This window comes from Talpa europaea, assembly GCF_964194135.1.
Source record: "Talpa europaea genome assembly, chromosome: X".
NCBI classification, from domain to species: domain Eukaryota; kingdom Metazoa; phylum Chordata; class Mammalia; order Eulipotyphla; family Talpidae; genus Talpa; species Talpa europaea.
The window spans coordinates 29,029,824-29,056,592 of NC_140081.1; the positions used below are offsets into that span (position 1 = coordinate 29,029,824).

At 38.2% G+C, this 26,769-nt stretch overlaps 1 protein-coding gene across 2 annotated transcripts; it reads right to left on the minus strand.

The window, feature by feature from the left end:
* Positions 1–439: 439 nt before the first annotated feature.
* FUNDC1 (FUN14 domain containing 1) lies at positions 440–11,714 on the minus strand (the record flags this gene model as incomplete). 2 transcript variants are annotated; one of them, XM_084258629.1, is made up of 5 exons in its annotated part: positions 440–517; positions 2,295–2,423; positions 7,435–7,510; positions 10,835–10,991; positions 11,687–11,714. In XM_084258629.1, the coding sequence occupies 5 exons, from the start codon at positions 11,712–11,714 to the stop codon at positions 440–442; spliced, it is 468 nt and encodes a 155-aa protein (XP_084114755.1). The 2 variants fall into 2 exon arrangements, with proteins under 2 accessions (XP_084114755.1, XP_084114756.1); XM_084258630.1 differs by lacking the exon at positions 2,295–2,423.
* Positions 11,715–26,769: the final 15,055 nt, after the last annotated feature.

The window sequence follows — 26,769 nt, forward strand, 5'->3', positions numbered from 1 at the left end:
AATGTTGAAGCTACAATACAAATTTTTAATTATTGGCAATATATTATAAAGCACAACGAAGAACATCTTATTTAAATAAAACAAGGATAATATTTCACTGGGGAATACATCCAGCAGGTTTTTTTTCTTTCCACATCTACATCCAAAGATGATATTTTATAGGCTAATTTCTAAAGAAATGCAAATTTTAAAAAAATAATGAAAGCCATGTTTTGCTCAGGAATACTATTGTGCACATACTATATAGATAATTTATAGCAGATACTGGAGATTGCCATGTTTCAAATGGCAAAATGCTAACTGATGAGTTTGATACAGTCCAGCTATATTGATATTCGCCTCCCTGGAGAATGTGGCAGCGTGCAATGTTGAGAGACCACCTAGTCACCATCATTCCTCTTCTCTCGTATGACTCCATGGTGATAGAACATTCATATCCTTAAGATGCAAGGCCAAGCAAAAAACCTCCCACAAAGCCACTGGATATTACAATGTTCTGTTTGATAAATTCTGTTGCCTGAAACAAAGTTTAAACAAAGATACTCTTAATTATGCTACAATGTTGCTGACTCTTGGAAACACTACAATAAATAAAATTAAGACAGACAAAAAAGGACACCTTACGACTCAACTAAAGTGAATTGTTAAATTCATCAAGACAGAAAGAATAACAGGTTAACAACAGCTGGCAGAGGGATTAATTTTGAGAGTTACGGCTTAATGGTTAGTTTTTGTTTGAGATGATGAAAAAGCTGTGGAAATGTGCAGTGATAATGATTGTGTGAAAGTGTGAAAGCAGTGCCACTGAAATGTGCACTTAGGAACCTTAAGATGCTAAATTTCATGTTATGTATATATCTTATCATAAAAAGAAAAAGAAAGATGCACATTTTTAAAAAATACTCTTAATTATTGAATCCAGAGCTAAGTAACATTTTCAGCTGTCTTCCTTAATTCAGTAAATATTTGGCAAAAATTCTTATGCTTGCTTACTTACTACTAGAGGTGCCAAGCACTGTACAAGATACCAGAGCTGTCCATTACAAATTCAAGGAGCCTAGAGCCCTCACCAGACCCAGAATGCTCCTTGGCTACTGAAATAAGAAAAGGTATATGCATAGCAATTTTCACAGGTGAAAAGAAGTCTATCTATAGGGCAGACGTAAATGGTTCATTCAGCAAGTTATTAACACCAATTACTTAATAAATTGCCACAGCAAGCACAATGAAATTTATCAACAGTCCCCTTAGCCAGTAGAAAAAAATGGACAGGATCAAAGAAATATCACTTCGGTAAAGTATTCAGCCTGAACAAAATAATGAAGAATTAAACATAGACTCTAGAATATTCTGCCTATAGGTTTCAAAAAATGTCAGGAAAGATGGGGGGAAAAAAAGACAGATGAGAGGACTGTTTAAGATTAAAGGAGACTTCAGAGGTATGACAACCAACTGCATTATATAATTCTTGATGGGGGGGCATAATAGATATTTTGGAAAATCATTATATGGACTATATATTAGAAAACATTATAGTACCGTGTTAAATTTTTTGAGATTAATAAGGGTAACTGTAGTTGTATAGGAGAGTACTGGCACTCTTAGGAAGATATGTGCTAAAGTTCTTAAGAGTGAAAAGTTATGATGTTTCAAACAGTTTGGCCAAAAAAATTGTGTAAGTCACACACCCAGATAATGCAAATGTAGCAAGAACAACATGGATGTGGTAAATAGGTGAAGGTATTTGTATATTCACTGTATTTGCCTTTCAACTTTTCAACTGATTTGAAATTTTCAAAATAAAAAGTTGGGGGAAATGAAAAGACAGAAGAAAAAAATAAAGGCAAAGGAATATTCAATTTGATTATAAACAGAAAAGAAAAAGATAAAATACAAATAAAAATATGAATAAAACTAATATATTAATCAAATTAATAAAATAAAATAAACACACTCAAAGGATTCTACTCCAAGAAAAAAAAATGGGTAGTTTTAGTTGTACCACATCTTGTCTATGTATTTGTAAAAGCAGAGGAAAAATTCTGAAAGAACATTATCAAGCTTGTACAGACATATGAAAGTAAGTGGGAGGTGAGCAGGGGAAATGATATTAACTACTTAAAGATAAAAGACCTATTTAAATAGTGACTTGATCCCAAATTTTACTTAATGTTCTAGACATAACCAAAAAACCATTTTCTTTAAAAGAAGATAAAAGATAATCCCTAGTCACATTTTCTGCTAAGCAAGACCAGTCAGAAAAATGGGGGAGCCAAAAGTATATTTTGTCTTACTTCTTCAATTACGTTGTTAATTTCAGGTGCAGCTTTATTTGCTCGTTTCTTAATCTGTCTTTTTGCTTTATTTACATCTTTTTCAACTCTCTTCCAGTCGACCTGCACATAGCCACTGTGACTGGCAATCTGCAAAAATGTAATAAAAATGGTTAATTCTAAACCAATTAGACTGCTAACAAATCTACCACCCAAGAATACACAAACATTTAGCTATCAAGAAATCCATGAAGCTTACAGATAAGCAATCATAATTCATTCACTATTTCTTCACTGAATACATTCTGTGCCAGGCTATAGTCAAGAATAAAAGAGATATAGATCCCCTACTCTCAGATCAATTATGGAAAGCAGACATTAAGCATAATTGCTTAGACGTAATGAACATGTTAAGAAAAAAAGATTCCAAAAATTTATAACTTTAATATTAATAATACCGTAACTTCAGGAATTCAGAAATTAGCCAAAAAAAAAAAAAAAAAAAAACACAGAGACCACCCAAAATAGATAATAAAAAAACTATCTTCTAATTAAATAGATGTTTAATTATAAGAGATCAGCAGCCAATCAGATATTGGGTCACTAAAGAAACCTCTTCACCAACTCTATTCTTAATTTAAGGCTATTTTGGGGGGGCCTCCCTGGTGGTGCAAGGGGTTAAGATGCAACCTATGAAGCTATCCACAGCCACTGCAACACAAGTTTGATCCCTGGCCAGGGAGCTACCCACATGGTGCAGCAGACCTCTCCTGACTCACCCACTGCTCCCCTCAGCAGTGTATTTCAGTAAATCTGCCTGTTCTATTCCCCAGTCTGTCTCTGGTGAATCCTCTCACTGCCCACAACTCTGGCCTATACCCCAGTTCTTGTATGTATAAATAAATCTGTTTTTAAAATAAAGACAATTGCAGCACTATTTACAATAGGCAAAACCTGGAAACAACCCAAATGCCCAAAAATAGATGACTGGATCAAGAAGATGTGGTATATATACACAATGGAATATTATTCAGCAATCAAGAAAGATAAACTCATGCCATTCGCAGCAACGTGGATGGAGCTAGAAGGAATTATGCTCAGTAAAATAAGTCAGAAAGAAAAAGAAAAATATCGGATGGTTTCACTTACAGCAGGAATATAGAGGAACCAAATAAGACATCAGTGTAAAAAAAAAATGGTAACGATACAAAACACAACAAAGCAAAAACAGGTGATTATAAACCAGAGACATCCCACAGGGAAGTTGGAGGGAGAAGGATCAGAGCGAGAGAGGGAAGAGCACAGGGGACTGTGGTGAGGGTGCAGGGGTGCACTGGTGAAGGAAATTCTATGGGGACTACACCTGAGGGGGTGGGGGGAAGCAAATATTATTTAAAAATTAACAATGATGTAAAAAATAAAAAAAAAAATTTAAAAAAGACTATTTTTTGGTATGGCCTATACAAATCTCATGCCATAAATCCTTTTAAGGGCCTCCCCTGGTGGCTCAGGCGGTTGAGAGCCCCACTGTGAAGAGGTCTGCAGCCTTTGCAGCCCCGGTTCCATCCCGGCCAGCCGGCAAGGGTCCCACGTGGCACGGCAGACCTCTCCTGTCTCGCCCACTGCTCCCCTCAGCAGTGCATTTCATCAGTCTGCCTTTTCTGCTCCCTGCTCTGTCTCTGGTGAATCCTCTCACCCTCCCGTGCATCTGGCCTGTACCCCGGCTCTTGTATAAATAAATAAATTAATAAATCTTAAAACAAATAAATAAATCCTTTTAAGAAAACTATTATAAAATGCTTATTTGCCCTAAGAAAAACCCTCAAATGGTGCTACTGAAACACTACAAAATCTGAACTATAGTGTGTCTGACAGTATAGTAAATCAGTCCCTCAAATAAAAGAACCAAAATACAAAATACAAAGAATCATACACGCAATAAACAATTAAGCCATGTATATCATCATATATCACTTCCATCATGGTTTCTTTATGACCTTTTAATGCATAACCACACATAAAATCATAAAATAACTGATTTATTACTAAGAATCTTAGGTTCTACTGTCAATGTAAATGACTCCAGACAAGAATTTAATTTGCATTTCTTCTTGTATTTATTCACCTACTATCACTTCAAACTTCAGCCTTAGCAAAACAGAGTGATGACCAAATCAAAGGGCAAGTGAAAGACCTTCCTGGTATACTTGACACAGCAACTTGGGTCACAGACATGGAGGTGATGATGAACCTTATAGGACCACTGTAGATAGAGACTATAAACTCTGGTTAAAATATAAGGGCTCCAGAATTAACAAAAGCAAGCAGATTTTGGAGAGCTGAAACATGTAGGAAGGAACCAATATAAGGCAAGTTGCCCATTTTTATGGCTTTATCCTGAGGGCAGGATGCAGTTGCAGGGTGGCTAAAACTTAATAGAAAACACGCCACCTTTCTGGGCTGAAGAACCAAGACAACAGCAGCTGTCTATGTGTAAATTCTACCCCAGTCATGGAGCAGAACAAGCATATCGTACCTAAGGTGAAAAAAAATGAACTGAGAATTGAGCCCTTTCCACCACAGGTGAAACATTTTGTAATTGAGTCTAGCCAAATTAACTGCCTGGTAAAATCAAAACACTAACCAACATTCTTCAGAGAAATAAAATTGAATCCATTCTCCATAATATAGTAGCCCCAATGCCCAGAATAAAACCCAGTTATGTGATATATAAGATAAAATGTGAAAATGGTCTTAAAAGAAAATCACAGATGTCAACCCTGATACAACCCAGATACTGGAATAATCTGGATTATAAAATAGGCATTATAACTATGTTAAGTGAGGTAAAAGAAACTATGCTTGTAATCAATGAAAAAATAAGAAATCTCACCAGACAGAAAATATGAAAAGATTAAATGGAAATTCTAGAATTGGAAAATAAAATATCTGAAATAAATTAACTAGATAGGCTTAATGGCAAAAGGTAGAAGACAGAAGAAAGACTCAGTGATATTTAAGCTAAATCACTAGAAATTACACAGTCTGAAAACAGATTGAGAACATAAATGAACAAAACCTCAGGACATTATCAAAAAACCTAACATGCATGTTATTAAAGTCACATTGAGAAGAAGTAAATATAGGAGAAAATAAGTATTTAAATAATGGCCAAAATCTTCCCAAACATTTTAGGGCATAAATTTACAGATTCAAGCAGCTCAGTGAATTCCAGGTAACGATCAAACACAATTATGAAGAAACAACAATCAGACAATGTGAAAGGGGGAGAGAGAATAGCAGAAGACAGGCAAGCATGTCAGATGTGGGAGAGGAGTGTGGAGACAGCAAAGAAGTTCAGTAAATGATAGCTAAATTCTCATATTCCATAATTGGAAGTCAATAGCTAATACCCCAAACTGAAAGATCAAGAAATGTCTGATTAACTTGTTTAGGAAAGAGATCAATATACCTAAAGAGTCAGTTAAGTGTTCAAAGTGGTTGCCTCAAGGGAGGGAAACACTGGGGTAGTGAGGGAGGTGAGGGATTATTCTAACCTGTAACAAGCCTTGCACATGTATTTGACCCTTTGAATTACAGACATGTAATACAAAAAAATAATTAATTAAAAAGATTTATGTGTCACTATTTTAAGATGGCAAGTGATAAATATCTACTGGAAAACTCTTTGAGTGACTAAAAAAATTTTAGATCTAAGTAAATATAACAAAAATACGGAAGTGGACTTAGAAATATGAGCCAATAGTCTAAAAGTCATTTGTTACTCTTACTTCCTCTTTCAGTTTCTTTCTACTGTGTATTCAAGGCATGTCATATTTGTGAGAAAAATCTGTTTGATACAGACATGTCCTGGGTTCCTCTACTTAGTGACTTCAAACATCATGTGGACTAGGCACAGAGAAGTAGGGGGTGGCAATGGCAAAATGTGAATTTGGATAGTTTATATTGAGTGCCAAATGAGACTTCTGAAAAACTGACATGCAGAGTAGACTGAAATGTAAAATTATCTCTATTCTGTGAACATTTTAGGAAACTCTGCCACAGCCCAGTACCCTTTTACACTAAACAGAAATGATAACTGAGTTTTCAAAAATAACTATATTCTTGAGTCTATATAAACCAAGGCAAAAATCAGCTTAAATAAAATTCTCATCTGAACAAATGCTGACATAGTCATCCAAAGAACTGAATTTAGATATTAACTTTATTCCTGTTTACTTCTACCAAATAAGCAATAAGCAACTACTTCCAGTAATGTCACACTAGAGAGAAAATTTTTCTAAAGTGACTGTTTAGTAAACAACTCAAAATCTGTGCTTCACACATATGACACCGGTTATTACATGATCAATGGCTTAAGTGAAGTTAGATTTCGATCTCTCTGCAGCCATCAATCATTTTTAAAATCTAATACAACTAACAGTTCTCTGTGTCTTTAAAATTGCCACTAATATTCATTCCTAGAGATTTCTGATTTTTGGATTTACTATATTTGATGTTCAGGGAATTGGTATTCTTGGAAAAATATACGCCAAACAGACATGAATACCAGATAATATCCTGATAAACATCCTCTAACTGCAAAGAATTTTTAAGCATTATACTTAGAAGAACATGAACAAAACTAAAATTTCAAATCCACCTGCCTTAGAAATAGGATTATGAATGTTTTTTAAGCCTAATTTTTCACTTTCTATATTATTATAGTTCTCTAGTTTTAAAAAACATTTTTTTCTATGGGGAAGAAACTGCATGAGTAGGAAACGGAAGAAGCAAATAAACATTCTGAGTATTATATATACTGCATGTGTGAATTTTAAGTATAGTCAAGATGAATAAATGACATTATTGGTAAAATGTCTGTTTTGCTAGGGAGATGCTTCAGGGGAAATCTGGGTAAGTAATAAAAATAATGAGGCACCTCAAAAATTAATGTATTTTTAATAAGTAGGATCAAAATATGCTCAAAAAACTTTTAATACTAGCTTTCAAAACGCATTTTATTTTTCTATAAACTGATGCCTAAAAGAAAAATTCCATCTTCTATTAAAATGGATAGGAATGAAATAGCTAAACTTGCCTTTCACAGTTCCCAAGAGCTACACAAATAAGCAGAGGCAAGGACCTAAAACTGACATACCTGAAGGAGAAGAAAGCCACCACCTACTGCAGTTGCTGCAAGTTTTCCAACTTTCTGGAACAAAAATCCTGCACACCTTTAATAAAAGAGATGACAGAACATGAAGAACAATGAATGACATACTAAACTCCATCCCTCTTTTCCTTTTCATTGCTTCAAAATCTTAATGTCTTCCCTTTTTTTATTTTTTGATCATTTTCCTTACCCACTCAGAAACCCTCAATGTTTCCCTTCAGTTACATAGGCTAGTCAAAAGTGCACCATCAAAATGGTCTGAAATGTGCTTCAAGATAAGGAATGTAGAGGAGGAGGATTTACAGGAAAAAGGATTGGCTACTGGAACAATGTTGAATACTCAGGGGTTCATTATTCTCTTCCTTCCAGATTTGTGTGAGGTGAAATTTCCCATAAAAAAAACCATTTGTTTTTGTTTAATACAGTCAAGACATCCCACATACATAGCCAACTCCCACTCTAGCCAAACCTGCTACAACACAACTAATTTACAAGCAGGTAATCACTGTCGCTCAAGTTATTAATTTCCCTGCTTCTAGGGCTTCTGACCTAGCTCTGCCTATTTAAAGCTTTTCTACCCCTTAAGATCCAGCTGCGCTTCCGCCTTCATGACTACACTTCAGCCCACAATTCTCATGGCTTCCTGACCTATACTTCCTTACCTATACTCTGTAATAAGCCTATTTTGTCTCATCTATCCTGTAAGAGAGGCAGTCCATGTTTCCTTTGTGATTAATTCTCTCCTTTGGTAAGCTCATATTTCTTTCAGCATTCTAGATCCACACTGTGCAAAAGAATCTCAGATTTCTAACTCCAGGCCTCTGTACTAAGTTGAATAGTGTCCTTTCTGGAACCTCAAAATGTCAGCTTATTTGGAATAAGGGTCCTTACAGATGTAACTAAGTAAGATGGTACCATACCAGAGTAGCGTGGGCCCACTGACTTAACGCACTATGTCACAGAAACATGGAGAGAAGATGGCTATGTGAGGACAGAGGCAGAGACTAGAGTGCTATATATCGATACGCCAAGAAAAGACCAGGGTTTGCTGGCAACCACCAGAAGCTCGTCAAGTAGCATGGACACTTCAAGAAGGAACCAATCCTGCTGATATCTTTCAGACTCCTAGCCTCCAGAGCTCTGAGAGAACAAATTTCTCTTGTTTTAAGCCACTTGTGGCATTTTGTTAACAGCCCTAAAAAACTCATTAACCTTCGTAAGTGGAAAATTTCAATTTCCCACTTACATTATAGCCAGAACCCTATATTCCAAACGTCCCAAAGCAGACATATCTTTCCTACCAAAACAACTAAGGTCCCAATTTGTACATTATAGCACCATTCTCTAAGCTTATCACATCATGTTCATCTCAGATTATTCTCTGCCTGCTGGGTCCACTGGATTGCCAATGCATTGGCAATACTCTGTCTCCAAAACATGATTTGACTCTGTCTTCTTTGCTTCCAGACCACTCTAAGGGCCCTCTAACTAGTATTCATACCTCCCCACCTTCCTAGCAACCACACACACTGATATTAGTTTTAATTTATTATTATGATTAAAAAACCTATCACCACCTACAGCTAAATAAAATCTTCTCAGCTTCCCATTCATGTTCTGAATTAGTCTAAACTACTCAGTGGCTATGTTAATGCTGATTAACCATTCCTCCTTTACGTACACTGCAATATTATGAGTTTTATTCCCTAAGAGAATTGCAAAAATTCACTACATTAAATCTAATGTCATTGCAACAAATCATCCATATATTAGAGTCTTATTCTACAGTTCCTGAACTGACACCTGACTATAATCCAAACGTGTATTACTGTAAAGACTGTGTTCCTCAGTAGGAGAGGTAACAAGAAGCCCCAGAAAAGGTGCAGGAGGAGGCAAGCAGCAGCCAGGTCTCAACAATATCCTGGGAAGTGTGATCCATACAAACATGTCTCCTTTGCTTCAAGGCCTAAGCTACTAAAACGAACCTACTACTAACTCGCCCTGCTCTGTCTCTAGGTTTTCCAAGCAAACTTCTTACAAATTCATGGGACGTCTCAACCTGTTTGGCTTACAAGAAGAAAACACACAATGATTTGATTCTCAATTATTTTCAGTCTCTCTTATGATGGCGCTGTAGGCCTGACTCACATTAACCAATCACCTGTGGCACCAGATTATGAGCAGAGAGGGCCAGACTCTGAATTATAGGGATCAAGATACCACCAGCCTGTAGAAAACTGACTCACCGGGACCCTGACCAGACATTCCCTAATTGTAGGCTTTTTTCATAAGCAGCATTACTAATTACACATTGTGAAAAAGTGCACCTCTGTGTCACGAAATCTTCACACTCAGTGTTTCTACCATGAAATGGGATTTACAAAAAGGCATACAGTTCATCATTGTTCCAAGGTGCATGTAAAACACAAATCAAAACATTTTATATTCATCAAGTTTAAATATGTAAGTATTTACAAATAGTGTGGATCTGAAAAATTATATCCTAACATTTAAGTAGTCAACACAGTATTTGGGATAAAATGGTGTGCCCCCCCCCAGTAAATATTTAAGATAATATAAGATGAATCTAATAAAAAAATGATTATTCACAATTTACACACACTCACTGACTTCAAAAATTCTCTAGTCATGAACATTTTCAAAATAAAGGGTCAAATTTGTTTTAGACCTAGTTAATTAGTTAATCTTTTATTCTAAGAATAACAGCATTAGACCCACAGTGGCAATTTTGAAATCATGTGGTCTGAAATGTTAACTAGTTAGTATTTATTAACCACTCCTCCTTAATGTACTCCACAATAGTATTACAAAGTAAGCAATATTTTAATTCCAAAGAACCAAAGCACTATCATAATCCAAACTAGACAGGTCAACAGATTCATCTGTATTGTCGATAATTTTTACTGAGACTTTTAAAGTACTTTCTACAAGGCTGACAATCTTAGAGTCCAATTCTACTGTGGGAGTTTTCAGAGGTTTTTTTCCAGTTGCTAGCACAGAACAAGTAAAATTATTTACATGTAGTGAACTCTTCTCTTACATATTTCTTCCTCTTTAGCCATTACCACTGAATCAGACCCACTGCATTTGCTAATTTGAGAAGGAGAAAAATAAATAATCACAGGAAGGGAGGGAAAGGAACACGGGTACATTAGTGGGCATTGGGGAGGGAGAGAAGGCAATCACCAAAATATGTACAGTCTCTGAGTGTGGATTGCACCAATCATATCACAGAGAAGGCCTAAAGGGAGGGCTCTTCTGGGATTAATAGTGTACAGCCATTGAGTGTGACCATACTGGCCCGTGCACAAAAAAGCAGCAGTCAGGCTCCCAATGAAATTTAGTATGAAAAAGATGTTCTCACCAGCCAGTTACTCCACCCATTACAATCTGGGTAGCTACAGAGTATTTTTCTACCATAGGTCCAGAGCTGTGGCCAAACACTCGATTCCACCAGTGGTGTCTTCTTGCATACTCAGTTAAATCCAACACTTCATAAGAGTCATCATCACTTTCATAGTCTTCAAAATACAAAGTGGAAAAAATAAATTTAGAATAAATAAAAAATCAGAAACATCCTATACATTTTTATTGTGACAACTCACTGTTTACTTTGGGCCTACAGCTAAAAATGCTCAGATGGAAACATTAAAGTTTGTTAAATCCAATCCAAGAGACTAGGCCCTCTAGAGTAAAGGGCCTACACCTTTTTCCAAAAGCACAGGAATCGGCTTAGAAATTGAAGTTAGGGCCAAGTCAGAATTACATGACTGTGACCCCAAATCTCAGTAAGGTCAGGTCAGAATTTCACAGCAGTGAAGTGTCATTTCCCTCTCTATCCCAATTTCAAGTGTCAAGTCAGTTTCACGTCACTGAAGAGTCCACCCCCCAAAATTCAGTAGTGTCAGGGCAATAGGAGCGGGACAGGGAGGTCTCCTCTGACCGGTTAGGAGTTTGGTAAAAAAGAAATCACTTAAAAATTAAGACTTTAAAAAAAGAAAATGTTTGAAGATGGAAATGAAGGGCAGGCAGTGAAGGCGGGGGTGGGGCTGTGTTGGAGGCGGGGAGAGTCTAATTCGGAGGGGGTGCTCAAAAGGGCTGCCTCAAAAAAACAGCCCCAGGAACGCTGGGGTAAGGGAAGGAAGAGGCGCCCCGGGCGCAAGGTCGAAAGCTGTGAGCTTTGTCTCACATACTACTTCGGGCCCCAACCGCTCACCTTGGGGAGGGGGATTCCGGGTCGCCATGTTACCGCCGGCGGCCAGTTCTGAAGGTGGTACCCGCCAGCCCTCCCGTTCCCACTACTTTAAGAGCCTCTCTAGGCCTCTACGTGAAAGTCTATGGTTCCTTTTTTTCCTTCCTCTCCCGGCGCTAAGCCCTGTACACGCCCCTCCTCTCCGCGCAGGGCTTTCCGAGCATGCGCAAGACTCGTGGGGAGCGCGGTGGGAGGCCGCGTAGCCGCCCGCGGGGAGCTTATGGGAGTTGTAGTCCATTGCCTTCCGCAACCGTCGCTTCCCACACTCCTCTCCCGCTGCAATTTCCATAACCTGAATAAGAGCCTCAGGGCTGGAGGGGAGGTGGCGGCTTTTGTTGGTATAAAACAAAAACCATCTTGCCGTTTTGAACACTGTACCAGAATTCAAGCCTTTGAGAAAAAACACTTAAAAAGAGAAAAGGGAAACCCTGCCTCCAACCATACGTTTCTAAGGAGGGAAGATCTCATTAACGAATGGAAATTTTTTCTAACGCTCTGCTGCTGGGAATTGGAACGTTTTTATCGTTTCCCTTTCCTCATGTTTCCTTCCAGGAACCCGAGTAGTGTACAGGAAGGCCTAGGAACTGACCTGACACGAGTTATTCAGGAGGACCTGATTTTTTTTTTTTTTTTAGCATTGTTTTTGTTATTGAAAACTGACAGCGGCATGAGGTCAAGTTCTTCACCCAGAAGCCCCACAGAATTCTCAAAAATGAAAAACCCTGTTGATCACCACCAGCTTAACTCACGCTCATATAAACCAGTGCCCAAACTTGCTTTGAATTTGGATTGTACTCGCATTTGCTGTGCAAATAAAACAGCCTTCTCTGCGTTTGTTTTAATGAAAAACAAGAAATTCTGGTATAGTTAACATTACTTAAAAATACTGACTTGCATAATTGCACTTGGCTTTTCAAGTCTTGATAGTTTAAATGCAAGGATTGATTTTCTAAAGTTCCTCAATCTGTGACCCCCAAAATGTTGGCTGGAGTTGTTAGTATTTAAGGTCAGTTACTTTCAGTAGGATTCCAATTTTCAGGAACAAAATAAAGGACATAACTTCAGATGTTCTCATTGAAATATTTTTCTAAATGTTACAGATTTGAGTTCATACACTTCTTCCTTACTATTCCCCAATTACTCCTAGTGTTAAACCACTGAGAGAAGAGAACAGAGAAAAATAAGAGAAAGGAAAATCTCAAATTGGAAGAGCAAAATGAAGGATTGATTGGGTCAATGACATAAAAATGACACTTTCTAGCAATGTTTGCCTACTTACAGAAATAAGCCACTTTCCTGTCAAGGAAGTGGTAGAGAATCAAGTGGTTATGCAGAGATTAGGAAGAAAATGGAAACAAAACATTGCCCTGAAGATGCCAAAGATCACACTTTTATATCCAAAATGTATCCATAGCATACCTAAAGTGAGTTAAAATGCAGTTATTTCTCTAAAAATCTTGAGTTCTGAGAAGGAACATTTTAAAGTTCTTTCCTCCCTCCTTACAGTGATATGCCCTAGCCATTACCTTAAGGCAGTTAGTTGTTCAATAATAGTTTTCTAGTGTGAATTTTTTCTTTTCTAGTAGAGAAGAAGCTGTCATTTTGTTGGCTCAATGATGAATGTTTTAATGTGTAAATTGTATACACAGACTTTAAGAGGTGTGATCCTCCTGATCCGTTCCAGGGGTGATTATTTTTAATTCCCATTTTAAATGTGGTTTTTGATTTGGTTGTTTCTTTTTTTAGTCAGCTTTAATAAACAATTTTACTGAGAACACAGTTGTATATTTACAACTGTAGGAAAACAATTCACTTGCTCCCCATCTACTCAATGGGTAGTGTTCCAAAAGTTTGTGAGTAACTTACTTGAAATAGAGAATATTTTCCACTTAATTCACAATGAAACGGTGAGGAAACTATTTCTCCCTAATCTCCTCCTTTCCTCATTGTCTTTGGAAATTTCATTTGCTAAGAACACATTAATCAGAAGGAGGCTGGGGTGGAGAGGGTGGGAAGCAGAGGAAACATTTCACCCTCCCAGACTGATCTAATCCTCCCTATTGACTACAACTGTCATTAGATTTAAGTGATCTACAAAACTCAGCAAGTCCAAAACAACTCCAACAACAACAAAATTCAAAGTCACCTTCTTCTTTTTCCTTCCTTTTCCTTCCACAATTAGTAGTCATTTATCCTGCCCTTGCACCACCAAGGCTGTGGCATCCATGCCCTCCTTGAAGCTCTCCAAGACTTTCCTTTCAAACACTGCAATGGACACTCAAGCATTTTGGCTTCTTCCAGCATTTTCTTGCCTCTCCCAGTACTACTACTACCTGATTCTGTCACCAGATCTTCCCATTTAAAATGTGAATCTAACTGTATCTTTTCTCTACTTAAATCCTTGCAACAATTACCTACTACAAGATCAAGTCTAGACTTCTCAAGACATACTGCAGGGCTTGGCAGAGTTTTTTCTGTAATTGCCCAGCCGGTAAATACTTTGGGGTTTGCTAATCAGGCACAGTCCGTATCACATACTCTTTTTTTTTTTTCCTGTTCTTTTTTTTTTTTAACAATTCTTTTAAAACATAGAAACCATTTGTTAGAGAGTAATCCCCGCAAAAGGAGGAGATTCCCTGTTCCCTGGCCCACCAAGGTAGGGACAAAGCTGCACGAGCAGCCACATGAAGATATGGAACACCTGGAGGACAGATGCTAGCAGAGACGCAGGAAGACACAGGAGCAGAGGCACTTGGAGCAGAGAGAAGTGTGAAGGTGGGCACATTTGCTTCTTGGCTTTGGACTTGCATCAGGGATCTGGAGGATATGGAAGGAGACTCATAGAGCCAAGACATGTAGAGACACTTGGAAGAGATGTTGGGGAGAGACCCGTGGGGAGACTGGCAATGGCAGCCTTCATCTTGATTTTTACTTTGATTTTCCTCCTTTTGTCCCAGACTTGCCTGGCCCCTTCTGCCTTTTTCCTGTGGTTCCCCACCAGAAGGTGCCTTAGACTTGGTGGCAAGCTTTCAGGCTTCAGCAGTCCTGCTTTGGGCCAACCCAGTTTGGCTGGGCATTTACCCATGAGGGAATGGGTAACTTTCGGTGTTTTATTGGCGAAACCGTTATTCTTTCTTCTCTTCTTTTTCTGTGCCCACTGATCCTATTAAAGTTCTTTCATACTAAGAGTATGCTTTGTCTTTCTTTAGGTGGCAGATAACAAAACCTCTTTAGAGCATCCAAGTTTGGGGGTCCGGGGGTACCCCTCAACCTGTACACTAACAGATTTTCAGCTAACCAACTATAAAAAATAGGGCGTGGTGCAAATTTGGCCTGAAGCTGTAGTTTGCTGACTTCTGACATTCTGGACCCTTTTCATTTAGAACCCAAGTTACCTCTCTGACCTACTGCTGCAGCTTGCTCTAAGTTTCCTCTTCTTCTAGGCGCCTGAACTTATTAAATCTTCTCAATAGATGATGCTTGTTCCAACCTTCACGACTTGGTTCATGCTCTTTATCCCTGGAAGAAATGGCTCCTGATTTGCAAGGCAACATCCATACATACTTTCAGACATGTATAAAATGTAACTTCCACAATTTTTCTCTATTTCCCCCAAACGCCTCCCTCCCTTCCTTAAGATGCTTGTATTGAATTCAGCATCTTGATTAAACATTTAGATGAACTTTGAGCTCAGTCAGATCTGGCTCAAATTCCACCACTGTCCTTCCTAGCCTCAGCTTTGTTTTTGTTTGTTTGTTTTAAAGCTTTAAATTTGGGAAAGGTTTTAGCTTCCCTGAACTTAAGGTTTCTCCTCTAAAAAATTAGAAAGATTAATATAATCAAGTATGTAAAGAGCTTAAAGCATGGCTTATAATAAATATTCATTAAAGGTTATTATTTTAATTATTTGGTCATTCATTCACCAAATATGTAATGAACACTTAGAAAAGGCTAGGCAGTGTGCTCAGCACTGTCAGAAATAAATCAATATACAAGCTGGGTAAGATTTGGGTGTTCATGAACCTTACGGCATGAAAGTAAAACAGATAACTACAGACTGTAATTAGTACTGAGAAAGAAATATAAAGGGCATAAGACCTGACATTATAATCAGTACTCTACTGGGTGTTTAATGAAGTGAGTCTCAAATTTAACTTGGACAAATCTTCTAAGCTATTTGGGCCTTCTTTAACTACAAAATGTGGATTACAATCTAAACTCTCTTCCCATTCCCAATTCTATATATAATATCTCATCATTGATTCTGATCAGTTCTGTCTCCCTGCTCAAACTAGCAACATTAGCAAGAACTTCCTGTTATGGACTAAATTGTGTCCCCCCCCCCAAATTTATAGTTGCAACCCTAACCCCCAATGTGACTATATTTGGAGATTTTTAAGGATGTAATTATGGTTAAATGAGGTGACAAGGGTGGGACCTTAATCCAGCAACACTAGTATCCTTATAAGGGGGAAAGACACCAGAGAGTAACACACACACACACACACACACACACATACTCACAAACCGACCCTGACAGCATCTTGGTGCTGGACTTCCAAACTCTAGAACTATGAGAACATAAATTTCTATTGTTTAAGCCACCCAGTCTGTTGTATTTCGTCATGGAAGCCCATGAACCTAACATAGCAATAGTTCCTCAGTCCCTACACACTCTCAGTAGGGATCCCAAGAATTTTCCCACTGTTCAAGTGAAAGAAGTCCCATTCAGGCTGGTTCAGTTGTGAAAGTTAGAGCCAAATGGAAAGGACTCTGCTGCTCACAAGGGGCTGAGGTTGGAAGTTAGATATAGAAACCCCTAGGACAGCCATGGAAGCTAAATAAATGCCATTTCTAGGTAAAGCAATCTTCCTGGCTGCGCTGAATTGAAAGAGTTTTGCAGCATTCTCTCCCCAAGCTTTCTCAGTCTCTGGAATTGAGGTCTTATATCTCTTCTCCTTCGTGTCTGATGCCAAGGCTAAACCATTTCTCTTAACCTTTCTGATAACTTTACATGAGACTCCTATTATTTGTTTAAGCCACTGGTTCTTGATCAATGCTATCTTCATCCCCCCCACTAGAGATGTTCATAATTCAAATCTCGGGAAGTGTTTTTTAGAGGGGAAGGTATGGGGGTGAGGGGGAGGGCTTGTTAACTCCCAGAAGACACCTGAGCCATTATGCAAATAAATCCACTAGTTAGTATTCCAAGAGGGAGAAAACTTGTGCAAAATTTATTTTTTAAGTTTTAATTCACCCTAATACCAACACAATGGGATACACTTACCCCACATTTGCACAACTTAAAGTGCTCCAAGTGACCTTTCAAAGGACTGAGATATAATCAATTGCTGCTGAGCAAAGTGTGATAAAATTGATACCACATACATTAGCTTGTTGGAATGTAAATAGGTTCATATTTTAGTAATGTGTATCCACAACCTTAGATATATACATCTCTTAAACATCAAAGCCAAAGATTACATAAAGATATTCATATAGTTTTTTGTGTGTATTTTCATAATAAAAAGGAATGATAACAATATGGGAAAATGAAAAGTATATAATAATAGATGAATAGTTAAGGGAAACACAGAATGTTATGTTTAAAAAGACTATAATAGTAGGAAAATGCTTAAGTAAAAAAAAAAAAAGTATACCAAATTGCATATACAGGTTTATTGCAAGTGATTTATTCAGCTCTGCAAAGAATACATTAAGATTTGATAAACTTTAATGGATTATGTTGCCCACTTGATTCAGGCCCATTGGCATTTATCCCCATGTTAAGCTGAACTAAACAGTTTACATGGTAATAGTAGGAGAGTATTGGATGGAAAAATAAGCAAAAATAGCCTGGAATACTCTAAAAAGAAAGAGCAATGACAGTGTAGGATAAATGGTTTTCAGGCTTTTCTGCCCTCCCACCATTAGGATTGCCCTGCTTTATGGGCACCTGAGGTTGTTACATTGTTGCAAGCTATCTTGTTTACTTCTGTGGGCCATGGGAGGAGTATTGAGAGTCACCAAGAGAAGCAGAAGCAGGGAACAGGCAGGAGAGAGAGGGGGAGAAAGGAAGGCCAGAGAAGCCCAGAGTGAAGATGTTCTCTATGCCCTGGTTTAGAAAGTTCCCCAGGATTTGTTTAAAGGAAAAAGCAAGATACAAATTATGTGCTACAGTTTTATTGAGATATAATTCACCTATAATTCCCCCGAAGTATACAGTTCAATAGTTTTTAGTATATCCCATTATTAATATCCTTAAATTAAGGCAAAACATGTAATAGAATATTTGTCACTCGAAGAGTACAATTCAGTGGCATAAATTATATTCACAAGACTGTGCAACCATCACCACTATGTATTTCTAAAATTTCTCTATAACTTTCGAGCAATAATTCCTTGTTCCTCCTCCTTCCTGCGCTTAGTAACCTCTGTTCTACTTTCTTTATGAATTTGCCTATTCTAGATAAAGTGAACTCATACAATATTTGATCTCTTGTGCTGGATTATTTCACTTATTACAATGTTTATCAAGGTTTATCCATGTTATAGCCTGAATCAGAACTTCATTTCTTCACATGGATGTATCATATTCCATTGTATAGATACACATCTTGATTATCCATCATTTGGACATTGGATTGATTCCACCTTTTGCCTATTGCTGCTATGAACATTGGCATATAAGCCTCTGTTCAGGTGCCTGCTCAGTTGCCATCTGTTATGTAACCACTTTCAATCAAATACAGGTATATGTTTGCTTGTAGCTTGTATCCATATACAGAAACACCAGAAGAATATGCTGGGAGAGTAGGGGAGGAAAAATAATTTTCCCTCTACCTTTCTAGGTTCTCAGTTGAAACTCCCCTATAATAAAAGACAGATTAACAGGGGAGAAGCAAGTGTAAATATCCTTTACAAAAGGACAAATTCTACTCTCCTTTCAGAGATTCTCCTGTGTCTGCAGCCTCTCAAAAATAATGATAATGCAGCCTCTCAAAATAACCCCTTGTGCCAAAGAGGCATCTTATGGGTATATTCCACTATACTTCTATGCAAATAAAAGCGGCTAAGGGCAGGAAGAAACAGGGTTGGTAGATATGGGGTGTATGGCTTCAAATTAAGTATGCCTTTTTATTTTATTTTAATTTCTGACCATCTTAAATGAATTGTCTTAAAAAAAAATCTAAATCTCATGATGTTTTTAAATTACTAAAAGCAAATGACCCATTAATAAGTGTAGGGTAAAGAAAATGTCAGGCTTTTCTGCCCTTCCGCCATCAGGATAGATGATGGATCCTTGTCCTGAATGCATGCCTGATGGCGGGCACCTGGAATAGGGTGTGGGCATAGGTAGATGGGATTCAGCTGAGCTAAGACTGTGCTTTTTAAGGGCGGCATCACGGGGGGACTCCAGCAGCAGCAGTAGCAGCCCCAGCCAGCAGCAGCAGAACCTGAAGGAGAAGCCGAAGCAGAAGCAGAGAACGCCAGAGAGCCCAGATAGAGTGAAGACTTGCCTGTCAGCCTCCCAGCCCCCCAGCCAGCACCCCTGCCTGCCATATGCCTGGTGAACCCCAAATAAAAAACCTGCAAAACTACTGAGGACTCTGACTCCTCCTTTACCCGGTCTGCATGGGATCAGAAAACCTGCACTGAGCTTGTTCCTGCCCCTACAATAAGTTAGAAACCTACAGACCAGGAAGGGGGGAGGGGAAAGGAGACAGGAGTGTGGAGTTATCCACTGGACAGTCAGTGAACTATTTTTACAAGTTCAAATTGAGTAAAGAATAATTTAGCTACTTAGGAATTTCTTCATTCAATAATGTTTATTAAGTTTTTTATATACAAAAGGCAGGAATATCAAATTTTACTGATTATTTTGACCTATAGTGTTCATATTAATGATTCCTGTGACACACAGCATTGCTAATACTTTTGTCTTGCTATTTTTTTAAGTTACGGTATTCTAGGATGGAAAGTAAAAGAATTTCCCACAGGATAAAAACGTCCATATTGTTTGAAGAAAGTCAATTGCCCAAGAAAACTGAAAAAAAAAAAAGTTGCATTTTTCCTGGTTCTGTCAGGAGATAGCATTGTTAGAGAAAATAAACCCTTACATCCTCATCCCTTCTTCCAAAAAAGTCAAGTTCTAATGGTCCAAAAGCAGAGAAAGGAAACTCAGAAGCCATTGTCTCTTATTCTAACCAGAAAAAGCCAGAACATGAGAGAAATCATTCCTTTTTAAAAGAAGGCACAGATAGAAGACAAGATTGGTAATAATGTCACTAAATAATTTAACAAAAAGAAAAAGAAAGCAACACTCATTTCAGATCAGTAAACATGCTACTTAAAGAGTATACAGAAAATTGTTCACATGAGTCATGGTGTAATAAAGAAAATAACCCTCAATTAGAAAACAAATCCTTAAAGTCATACACAAAATTTGCTGCAGCACCTGCCTAATCAAAGCTTGTTGGTGGGTCCTAGGAAAACTCCTTCTGTGGCTTTATCTTTTGTGGCTATTTTTTCTGTAACTTAACACACTCCCTCAGGGACTAAAAAACAAACATGTGGCCAGCACAATCAGCCCTGAGTAAGTCAGGAGACAGGAAGGCTGCCAACAGCCCCATTCCCTGATGTAAGTCTTCCTGCCCATAAGCAGATTTCAAAATAACATTTCTCACTCCAGAATATCTAGAGCCTTCTGACAGTTCACAGAGCAGTGGAAATGGGTCTGTTCTTTGAGAGTACATCTCTTGCAAAAGTTTTCAAATTCTACTTTCAATAGAGAAACATCCAGAACATCAGGTCATTAAAAACAAATAGGACAAAACAAATTTAAAAAGACCAGTCTTCCCAGCAATCTTGTGCCATAATCACCTGCAGGTGTCTCCAGAGCCAGGCGCTAAATGCCCCACCCAGGACAGGCAGCCAATTCACTTCCTCTGCATTTTGAACCCTTCCCCAAACTGATGCATATATTTTTAAACCATGGTCACTTGCTCTTGGAAGACTAAATATGAAGAAAGAAGTTTACCTACCTAAAGATTGGTTATAATCTCTCATTAACCCTTATTTAAAAAAGGTGGGGGAGCGTTGTGTCACTTAGGAATCCATCCAAACATTCCAGATGAGGTAGGGGGAGAGGGGAAGGTAGGAGGAGGTGAGCTGTGAAGGTTTATTCTCTGTTGAAGTCATCTTGGCAAAAACTCTGATCGCTCAATTCTACAGGGTGTAGTTAATTAAGTTAATTTCTCTTCCCTCATACTCATAATTGTTCTAGCATTTCATTAATTTAAAAAATTATTGCAAGCGTTTAAATGTGACTTAGTATATTTATGCTTTGCTTTCCTGTAAGAGGGTAGTTACTGGTTTGTTTTCAATAGATATTTTATTCAGTGGAAGGACAGCCCTACATTCTTTTTGCATAAAAAAGATTTCAAATATTGACACGCAAGTTATTTCTTTTATTATTGAAAATGAAAACGATAAATATTCTAATCTGATTTTAGAATGCTATTTTAAAGCAATTTTAAAGTTGTTTTAAAGCCATTTTGAAGCAATTGTATGGGATTTTTATCTTATTTATGATATACTCTGTTTTCCAAATTATCTATGACATTACTTTAAAAAACACTTTTAAAACAAAATTATAACGTGCCTGTAATTTCATAGTTACACAAGCATTATTGCAAAGAACAGCAGTTCCCCAGTCCCAAAAGCCGTATTTCCAGAGGCAACAACTTCCAACTCTTTTAACGGATTGTTTTGATATTTGCCTACATATCTCTACATATTCTTGATTTTTTAGTTTCAGGCCCTCTCTATGGATTTTCCTGTCTCGTACAAGAAAATTTACTTCTTTCAAACAGTCATGACTCTTACCCCACCATGGCCAGTCTCTCAATATAGTTACATCATACTTTCGGTTACACCAATTAGGTATTTACATTTTGTATGTAATGTAAACATGTATGTTTCTACGTATGTAAATGCTATGGATCAGAAATCCATGCTATGTTTTACACTTCTGGTGTTATAAAATAAAATTCACACATGTAGACATCTAATTGGTTTGATTAGAAGATTCATTGCTCTGATGGTATCCCATCTAGATACTACCAGGGGTCACACAAAATGGAGGGTATTTGTACACAGAAAGAAGATGGGTCAAGTTTGTTAACATACGAAAAGATAATTCAGGTAAAGTCACCTCCCCTCAGAGGAAAGTAGGGGGGTCTTAGGTAGATTATCTCATGGGTGTTAATTAGAAAATTCCAAACAGATTGATTTAGAATTCCAATTTTGGGAGAGGTTGAAACTGAAGTTAGTGGCCCTCTCATGAAAGGTTCCACTTTGGGTCTGTTTTATTTTTCTCTATTTTTAACACTAGTGCAGAGAAAAATGCTATTCTTTATTTTATGATTTGAAGTGAAAAAAATAATTTATACTAGGCACTTTGGTACTGTTACAGAGAGGCGTCTCCATCAGAAAGGGGATGTTCCATACGCTACCTAATGCAAGGTGGAACTGACCAACCATCTGAATATATAGAACACATGGAGAAACTAGGTGGGGGTACAAGATGAGACATGGAGGGGAGACATAGGAAGCAAAGAGGCATGTGAAGGAGGGCTCACTTGTTTCTCAGTTTTTGGACTTGCACCAGAGATTTGGGGGATGTGGAAGAGACTCGTAGAGTCTAGACATGTAGAAACATATGGAAGAAACATATGGTGAGAGACCGTGGGGAGGCTGACAAGGCAGCCTTCATCTTGACTTGTGTTTTGATTTTGCTCTTTTCCTTCCAGACTTGCCTGACCCCTTCTGCCCCTTTACTATAGGTCCCCACCAGAAGGTGCCTTAGACCTGTGGCAAGTTGTCGGGCCTCAGTGGCCCTGCCTTTGGACAACCCTGTTTGGTTGGGCATTTACCCACGAAGGCATGGGTAACTTTGGGTGCTTCATTGGGAAACTATTGTTCTTTGTTCTCTTCTGCTCTAAACACACTAATCTTATTAAAGTTCTTTCACACTGAGAGTGTGTTTTGTCTTTATGTGGTGGATGGCAGAAACTTTTTAGAGTGTGCACGTTTAGGGATCTCAGCATACCTCTCATTCTGCCCACTCCAGGACCTCATCTGTATACCATGTTACTCAATGACAGGGGATTTAAGAGAGGCTTAAGTCTGACCATCCATCTCACACATTGCTGGCACTCAATCAGTAGTAGCAGAATGAATGGTTAAATGCAGACCCTTAAGTGACATTTTTGTCTGTTCAAGACTCTGATTATTTGACTGAAGTATACAATGTAAATAAATCTATTGAAATAGTCACTGCTGACATTATCAATGTGTTGAAGGCTTTGTGTGTCATCAATTCCATGTTTCCCAAACAGATATGCGTACCTTTCCCCTCACCAAAGAGCATCCTTCAGTGTAGAAAAGGATTTCTAGCTTTCTGTATACTATTCATTTCTTTGCATAGGACACTGGAAAAAAAAAAAACACAAGATTCAATTACATGCAAAACTTTCCCTTTTCTGACAACAAATAATCAAAGTCACATGGTTCCATTGTTTACCATGGATTATTTTCTGAAAGTACAGCAGGGTGTGGATTGGTGTCACAGTGAAACTGCTCCAGGTATACCTCTTATTTTGCCAGTCTATGCTGCGGTTCATCAAATAACCACTAGTGGAACAAAGCCTCTTCAGTGTCAGTAGGAATGTAAGTTGGTACAGCCACTGTGGAAAATGACATGGAGTTTCCTTTAAAAAATTTAAAATAGAGGGCCTCCCTGGTGGAGGAGGGGTTAAAGTCTCAGCCCTATCAAGCTATGCAGCCACTGCAGCATGAATTCGATCCCAGCCAAGGAGCTGACCTACACGGCGCAGCAGACCTCTCCTGTCTCAGCCACTGCTCTCCTCAGCAGTGTATTTTAGTGGATCTGCCTGTTCTGCTCCCCACTCTGTCTCTGGTGAATCCTCTCAACCCCTGTGCCTCTGGCCTCCACCCCAGTTCTTATATGCCTAAATAAATAAAATAAATCTTTTAAAAAATTTAAATAGAGTCACCATATGATCCAGCAATCCAACTTCTGGGTATTTATCCTAAGGAAAGGAAAACACTAACTCTGTTACAGAGAGCAATTGCTACAGAGAGTAATCTCCACACAAAAAGGGAAGGCGCCAGTTTCTCTGCCTCCCCTGAGGAAAGGTGGAGCTGAGTGGCCAGGAGAAACTGGGAAAGACTTTGGAGACAAGAGTTGGACACACAGAGAAGACTTGAAGAAAGCTTAGAAGGAGACCTGGGGGAGACCAGTGGAGCAGAGAGAGGCATGTAAAGAAGTCCCATTTGCTTCTCAGCTTTGGACTTGCACCAGGGACTTAGGAGACATGGAAGGAGACACATGGAATTGAGACATGTAGAGATACTTGGAAAAGAAATATATGGGTGAGAGACCTGTGGGGAGGCTAACAACGGCAGGCTTTATCTTGATTTGTACTTTGATTTTGCCTGGCTCGTTGTGCCCTTTTCCAATGGTTCTCTGCCAGAAGGTGCCTTAGACTTATGGCAAGTTTTGGGGCCTCAGCAATCCTACTTTGGGCCAACCCTGTTTTGTTGGATATTACCCACAAGGAGATGGGTAACTTTGTGTTTTGTTTTTTTTTAATTGGGAAAACATTATCCTTTCTTCTCTTTCTGTGCTCTCTATCCTATTAAATTTCTTTTACACTAAGAGTATGCTTTGCTTTATGCAGCAAATGGCAGTACCCATTTAAAGCATGCAAGTTTGGGAGTCCTGGGGTACCCCTCAATCTGGCCACTAACAATTCAAAAAGATATATGCCCCTCAAGTGCATTGCAGCAATAGCCAAGATATGGGAAGCAACCTCAGTGTCCACTAGTAGATAAATAAATAAAATGTGCTACATATATCCAAATCTAGAGACATATCTGTGTTTGATATAGATAGATACATCTTTAGCCAACAAACAGAAGGATATCATGCCATTTGTGACAACACAGCTAGACTTTGAGGGCATTAGACCAAGTGAAATAAGTCAGACAGAGAAAGACAAATACTGTATGATCTCAACTATATGTGGACTCTTGAAAAAAGGAAAAAAAACCGAGTTCAAAGAACAGATTGGTGGCTACAAGAGGTGCAGGGCTACAGAGTGGGCAAAATGGGTAAAGAGGGTCAAGAGGTACAAAAGCCCGGTTATAAAATAAAGAAATCATGGAGCTACAATGCACAGCATGGTGACTATAGTTAACAATACTGTATTGCATACTGGAAAGTTGTTCAAAGAGTAAATCTTAAAAGTTCTCATGGCAAATATTTTTTTCTAATTATGTATAATAGTGAATGTTAACTAGACCTATTGTGATGAACGTTTTGCAATATATATAAATATTGAGTCACTCTGGTGTACACCTGAAACTAACGTTATATGTCAATTACACATCAATAAAAAAAAACTTCCTCCTATAGCATGACTTCTCAGTTGTAACCCCAACAAGCTGTCACTCAGCCCTTCCTCCTTGTGATTATGCGACATGTTTGCTAAGCGCTGAGTCACACTTGGTGCTTCAGTGGTCTCACCTCACTGTAAAGCAAAATATCAACCTAGCGTGAGACATAATTTCTTCCAGTAACTAATCTTTTCCTTAGAACATGATCATCAATTTTGAGTTTTCTTTTACCAGTTTCCAGAAATAGTGTGATTTGTGTGTGTTAGCCACAAAAAGGTGGCTCTGAATCACTCCGCTTGCAGGTCATCTTTTCTCTGTCTTAGGTATAAAATTAATCATAATGGGAAGCATTATTTTATGCTTGTTTTGAATAAGCACAATAAATTTTCCAGAAAGTTCACTTTGTTTGATTTGAAAATGACAGAAGTTTCAGTGCCTTTTGACACACTATTTAACAAAGTTATGTAACTGACTTTGCCCTGGGGGTGGGGTGGGGGTGGGGATTTAAACAGATCACAGGTTTAATAAAATGCAATTTTCAGATATTCATTATATTTCCAATTCAACTTTTCTGTTCCAACTGCTTGTCAAAAATCATCACTAGCAGATTCACTTGTACTAGCATTTACAGATTCATAGTAAAAATTAGACTGGAGCCTGTTGATTATATTTATGACATTATTTTAAGTTGGAGCATTTATATCACTATTTTCATCACTACTTTTCAATGAACCACTTGTGAGTCATTGACCCATTTATGTGAATTGTGAATTCAACAAAACAATACAACCGTAACCATGGAAAAAAATGCAAATGTAACAGATGTACTCAATAGTTTGGAAACAATGTAAGAAGATATTAGCCAAGTCCAAGAACAGTTAACACTGGCAGTGATGATGAACAGGCTAAAACAGTGCTTGCAGAATATTTTTATCCACAAATATACAAGTTCAAAACAAGAGGGGAAAAATGCCCAAAGTCAGAGCTGGGGGAGGGAAAGGTTGGTTAGAGGGGTGACCACTGGTTGGTCGGAGAATGAACACAATATGAGCATATTAGAAAGGACCTGGAGGGGCCTCCCTGGTGGCGCAAAGGGTTAAGACACAACCTATGAAGCTATCCACAGCCACTGCAGCACAAGTTCGATCCCTGGCCAGGGAGCTACCCATATGGCGCAGCAGATCTCTCCTGTCTCACCCACTGCTCCCCTCAGCAGTGTATTCCAGTCAATCTGCCTATTCTGTTCCCCGCTCTGTCTCTGGTGAATCCTCTCACCCCCCACAACTCTGGCCTGTACCCCAGTTCTTGTATATATAAATAAATAAATCTTTAAAAAAAAAAAAAAAAAAAGAACCTGGACCCTTTTGTTAGCTGTTTGTTGTGTTAAGTTCCAGCTTCTTCCAGAGCTTCATCTACAACCTTCCATCACAATATTAGCAACTGACAGGTCAGCATGGAACCAGTGCTGAAAAGTTAACTGTTATGCAGGACCTGCTCAGGGATCTTCCCTACTCACCCAGGTACACTAAAAAGGCAATGCTTATTAAGAAAATAACAAAATC